Source organism: Pocillopora verrucosa, chromosome 9 (genome assembly GCF_036669915.1).
Source record: "Pocillopora verrucosa isolate sample1 chromosome 9, ASM3666991v2, whole genome shotgun sequence".
In the NCBI taxonomy this organism is placed as follows: domain Eukaryota; kingdom Metazoa; phylum Cnidaria; class Anthozoa; order Scleractinia; family Pocilloporidae; genus Pocillopora; species Pocillopora verrucosa.
The window spans coordinates 14,691,048-14,697,047 of NC_089320.1; the positions used below are offsets into that span (position 1 = coordinate 14,691,048).

At 37.7% G+C, this 6,000-nt stretch overlaps 1 protein-coding gene across 2 annotated transcripts; it reads right to left on the reverse strand.

Annotated features, from left to right (window-relative positions):
• Positions 1-1,327: 1,327 nt before the first annotated feature.
• Positions 1,328-6,000, reverse strand: LOC131789029 (trace amine-associated receptor 13c-like). Of its 2 annotated transcripts, none has more exons than XM_059106101.2 (3): positions 5,950-6,000; positions 3,125-3,988; positions 1,328-2,117 (listed from the first exon to the last, which is right to left on the reverse strand). In XM_059106101.2, exons 2-3 carry the CDS (start codon positions 3,967-3,969, stop codon positions 1,985-1,987), a joined length of 978 nt encoding a protein of 325 aa, XP_058962084.1. In that variant the 5' UTR covers positions 3,970-3,988; positions 5,950-6,000; the 3' UTR covers positions 1,328-1,984. The 2 variants fall into 2 exon arrangements, with proteins under 2 accessions (XP_058962084.1, XP_066028416.1); XM_066172319.1 differs by lacking the exon at positions 5,950-6,000 and having other exon boundaries at positions 3,125-3,509; positions 3,723-4,060.

Sequence of the window (6,000 nt, forward strand, 5' to 3'; positions counted from 1 at the left end):
GGTGCATCAGATATATTGCACGGGTTATTTCTGGCGCGCTTCAACTGAATATTTTTCTCTTAAAAGGCAAGCCATAATATGGTAGACTGCGTGATCTTATTAATGAATCTCCCTTCTCCCAAAGGAAACAAATTATTGGCAACACGCAGATTTTCCTAAACGGTCATACTTTTCTGACCTGACAAGTTTATTAGCCTTTTGGCTATTAAGTGCTACTCTGGCTATGGTTGTGTGTGTGTGGGTGTAGGGGGGGGGGGGGATTCAACGCGCGTCAATCCAGAGACATTATCGTTCACAGCTCTTTAGTGAGAGAGATTATTATTTAATTATGGAGTTTATTCTATTAAGTAACTTATAATAGATGATAAATTTTGAGCTCTATTTCTTCGAAACCGGTTTCCACAGATGACAACTGCGACATTGCTGACCCGACCACCAGCTTGTTTCCATCTTTTATCACGTATGTACCTAATTAATTTGTAGCCTACTCTCAGATCAGCTCTCTGAGGCTCAATCGAAGACACCGGTCGGTCTTATGTTGGAATCCTAGAGGGCTGGAGTTATGTCTTTTCTTTGTCTCACGTTTATCAATTCTCAATAATGTTTCGTTATTCGGTATTTCAGGTTTGTTGCAGGGCATGTGGGTGTACAGGGGAAGATCGATGCAAGGAAGTCTTAGGGTATGTTGTAATGCACACAAATACGTACAAATATTAAATCTATCAAGCAAACTACGATTGTACTGCTTCGCCATAGGAAAGGTCTTAATTTGAATATAATGCATAACACTGAGAACTGCTCTTTAGACGAGGGAATATTAGAGAATGTGCAAAGATTTACCTCTGGTTTCAATGGAGTACATGTCAAGTAAATTGCAGAATTGCAAACAAATTTTATGATTTGAAGTTATACATTGAACTCTTTCCAAACTCAGCTAATAGTAATGTGCAGGTGTAAATGTTGAGACATTTGAAGGTCATGAAAGCAGGGTACAATGGAGAGTACGCCCATACCTTCCGCGCTCTTTTCTTAACCTCCATCTTTCCTACTCATCTGCTCATCAGTTTTATGACCGACATAATCTGAAGTAAACATCTGAGATTGCTGACTTGATTTTATTGAAGTTGAATTGGCGATAAAAGCTAAGTGTCATGGCGAATGATGACATAGCGAACGATTCAAACGTGTATGGTGCGTTCTGTGGAGGCCATATAAAAGTTAAAGCACAGTTTTACCAAAATGTAAATTATATTTTGTATGTCTGGGATTGTATATACTACATATGTTTTCATTGCCGGGTTGAAACATAGTTTTATGCGACGTCTAATCACGCCCTTTTTACAAGGTTTTTCTTTTTGCTCTAGAGGTTAGTAAGATCTCATCTCTTTACCCATGGTGGAAACAGGTGAGACCGATATATCATATTTTACGCAGCATGTCTATGTACTAAAACAAGCTACGAAATGTAAATCAAAAACAAATATTTATCGTAGTCCTCTGAGCAAAACTGTGAACAGTAGCCAGTGTAATGCTGTTAGGAAATCATGTTAACTAACTTTAGTTGAAAAGTGCAACGTACCTAGTTACAGTACAGCGGCGTGGTTTAATTTGTATAATTTACCTTTGGCGTTATTTTTATGAAACTAGGACATGAAATTTTACCGAAAACTGCACATTTTCAAGAAAACCATCCTTGACAGCCTCTCTCACTCAAGGAAATAAAATTTAATGTCTCTGATACGAAAACCGACATTTCAACAAACTTGAAGACTTACTGTCCACTACTTGTTTCATTTTGTCAACATTTTTCTCTAAAAATTTTATTCAATATTGCTTTTATTATACTACTTCCTCTTTCTACTACTTGAACTTTCTTCTGTCCCCATAGTGACCGTTGTGAATAAGTTTGATTGTGTCTTTCCATGATAAGTTTCCTGTTCTTGTTCTTCAACTGTTTTTGGTTTCTATACTAGCCCACTTAAATTTAAGAAACGGTGATTTGAAAGGTGTTAAGTCCCTCGTTCTTGTATTGCACATTTTTTCTTGAAGTTGATATCTGACCAGGTTCTGACTTGCCAAAAGGTTCTCTTAAGAACAACAAAAACGCTCTGCGAAACCTGTTGCAATGCAAAGCAAAATCAGAATAGGTAAGCTGATTGGTTGTCTACAACTAGTCTGCGATGGAACACAAGCAAAACAAAAATCCGGGCTTTTCAGAAAACTTCATCACAATATGTAACATGTGTCCATACGTAATCAGGTGTACCTCAGTTATGTAGAAAACGGAACTGAATTTTGCATCCTCAAGAATGGAATGAATTAAGTTGGAATGAAAGATTTTAATTTTCCCCTCTAGTGACTACAAAGTAGTGACGAAAATTTGGTATTAAATGAAGATAACATCTTCTAACTTGATAAGTTTGACTATTCTCTTTACATATTTGCATGATAATGTATGCATATTTTAGGACAAGTTACATGTCAATCACTTATGGGAGTTAAAGGGTTCACTGACACACGTGATCTTTAGTTCATGAAAGAAAAGGGTAGAATTTCCTTCTTTTATTCGTAAATTGTCGATAAACTAGGCAACGCAAAATTCTAATTTTCACGAAATGTAAACTTAACTGTAGAACCAAATTTTTCCTTTCCTACAACTTTAAAATGTAAATCTCATTAAGAATATTATCACTACATCAGTTAATGCTTTGATATACATTTGTACCCTAACAACCACAAGTGAAAATATTGAAAGAAATTACAAAATGTTGTTACTTTGATATTGAGAACCCAACCGCGAAAGATTACTTTTTGTCTTCTTGTACTTCAGTTCCAGTTTTTTAGAATTACTTCGCAAAAAAAAATGTGAACAATCACATGAGAAATGAAAAGGGATATCGGCAACCTCTCCTGGTCAAAATTTACATTTAAGAGAAAACAAATGAAATGCTTTGTTATTAGCCAATTATGGATAAGTTATTTTTATTTCAATGATAAATTTACAAATCGGGCAGCTTATATCATGGAACACTGCATTTTTATGCTCTCAGCTGTGCTTGATTTATCTCCGAACGAGTCCTACCGAAAAAAAAAGCATTCAAAAAAGCAAAACAGAAGCGCTCACCTCTGAGTATACAGTCCATATATAACTGGGTTCACCATGTTATTGAGGAGACTGAGAAAAAATGCAAGGAAGTGAGGCCATGTGCCGTGGATTTTGGAAAAGAAGTGCAAGAACATGGGTGCAACAACCATGCAAATGAACGCCGCAACAGTCAAACCGATTGTCTTGGCGGTCTTCACGTCACTTTTCACCTGCCTAGCCATAGGAAAAAAGGGATACAAACGTCTTTTATGTCGGCGTACCGCACGCCAGATTAAGGCTCCCAAAATTAGCATGATCGCAAAGGGCACAAAATGGCCGAGAATGATGAAGGCCCTTCCAAAGCTCTTCAAGTACTGCTTTCTGTACTCCCAAACTGCAGCGCCACCAAGATCAATTTTGAGCCCTATTGGTATAAACATGCCATATGTATACGCAACCGCTAGAAGCCATGTAAAAAGTACAACTATTTTTGCCTTGTTGACTGTTTTCCAGGTGTGATAGCGGATGCCGTGAACGATGGCTCCAAATCGGTCCATTGTCAGTGCGATAAGATTGAATATGCTTAGATAAACAAACAGCACAAACCATGTAATGATAAAAAAAGAGGTAGGCCTACCTTTAAGGTAGGAAACATCACTGATGTACCACATTATAAACAGGGGCATGTTGGTCAAAGCGTTGAGGATGTCAACTACAGCCATGTGCGCGATCAGGATATTAGGGACTGTTCGCAAGGTCTTGAATCGGACAAGTAACAGACAAATCATACCGTTTCCTACTATGGAACCTACCATAACTAAGGCAATCATGAAAATTTGTATGATTCCTTCCGTCTCATGCGAAGTAAATGTCAGAGTTTCCATGTACGGTTTGGTCCATTACCTGTAAATAATCAATTATTTGCCCAGTCGATTTCCCTTGCTTTATGGAAGACATGATGAGGAGCACGTTTTTCTCTCAACCCCACATGAAACGTTGAGACCAATATCACTACGAGTCTTCAATTTATACCAACTTCCAAAAGCTTAAGTGGGCCGCACCTCTCGATTGGCTATTTGCGTAGGAGACTAAATTAGCCCGATGGCGACACGCAAACTAAATCAAATTAAAATCGTTTTCACTGACCATTCTGGTAAAAGTCAAAAGTTGTGATACGTTGTCTGGGAAACGAAGTGTTCACTTCATTTTTTCGTCATCATTTCTAACATCACCTCTCGTTGTATAGCTTTGCAGTAACGGGAGCAACTTTAAACATGTTAGAAAGTTCTACTTGGACTATTGCACCTTGTGGATGATGATAGAGACTTGAGTCGTTACGGAACTAAAACTTGGAACTAGTGCGAGCTATACTTCGCCATTTCGGAACGTGTACGAAATTTGTTAGTGGGCTTATTAAACGGTGATTGCTATTGGCGTAAATAAAACATGCTTTGACTCTTTGAAGTAATGTTTGATATACAAGAGGACGGGTGCTTCGCGAAGCATTAAAAAAGCTTCTGTCAGAATGACTTCCTGAATTTCAGCCGGACTCGTTTGCTCGGCCGTTTCCCGTAATAAAATTCGTATATTGTGTTCAACTATTATGAGTCAATATAATTTAAAATTAGCACGCCAACGAAAGCCGTTAGTCTCTTTTTCGTCAGGCGAAGAAAAAAGAACTCCTCGAAAATTCGACCCCTAGACTTTCGGATATCGTTGTTCGATGTTCTATACTTCTCCGCCACAATGACTCCGTTTGTAAACCAGGAAACGTACTAAGTTCATTTCGCCAATTAATTATTTAAAAAACAGAGAGGGGTCATTTTTTATGCTCTTTTTTCCTCTAAGACAGACTAGTATCGTATATTACCATTATACAAAATCACTTTCCGAGTCGAACATCAAGGTCATGGGAATAACGGAAATGATCGCCAACTAAAGGAGCTTTGAGTGTTCAACAAATTCACGTCTTCGTTATCATAGGAAATGTATGGAGAACAGTACGGAGAATATGCATTGCATACCGAAGTTATTGTGTGAAGAGATAAGGTTTTTTTATCTCTTAGTCTTACTCTACACTGAGCATCGCACACAGCTCTTTCTATGATTGCACTACTTCACCCCCCAACACTTCTCTTGTTGTACAAATTTTATTCAGTAAAATAACTGTGTTCCCACTTGCAAATGTTAAAATAATGATTACGATTAATGGATAAACAAATGTAAAGACAATTTTTACATAAAGTAAAAATCAAACTAGTTTGTTTGCCTAAGATGAGAGGAGAGGAAGTTGAACTAACGACTAGCGAGAAAACGAATCACTCGTGAGACGTATAATGCAAGATTTGAAATGATTTGTTCCCTACTTTCAATATCAGTTCCCTAACCTATGCAACCACTCCGCCTCATCCAAGACGGTACACATGACAATCGCTGTGGTTTGAATGGTTTTTTTAAAAGATCGTGCTGTTTGTTGCTCCTATTGGAGAATCATGCGACGGTGTTATTGGGATTATTTCCTGGGAAAAACTGTCATAAATGCGATCTAATGTGTTCTTAATTTTCTGACCAAGAAGAGAAAGCAAGCAACAACTCTCTCAGGGATTTCAAGTGATCTTTCTAGGGAGAAAATCAGGCAGCAGGAATAAAGTCCACTAGGTAAATAGCGGGGAAGATGATTATTCCTTTTTGGCGCGCGTTGATTGGCTGTTCAGAAGTGAGGAGCAAGTACCTTTTCACCTCCAAGCAACAGAGAAACAAAATCGTGCGTCAAGAGTTTTTAAATTTCGGTAACATTCTTACTATTGACTGAAATAACCTAAGTTTTTGGTTTTTCTATTGCCTAAACTAAAACACTTACTGACCTCTCATACAGACAACTCATTCATCGTTTATCACAAACATGTATGATAATC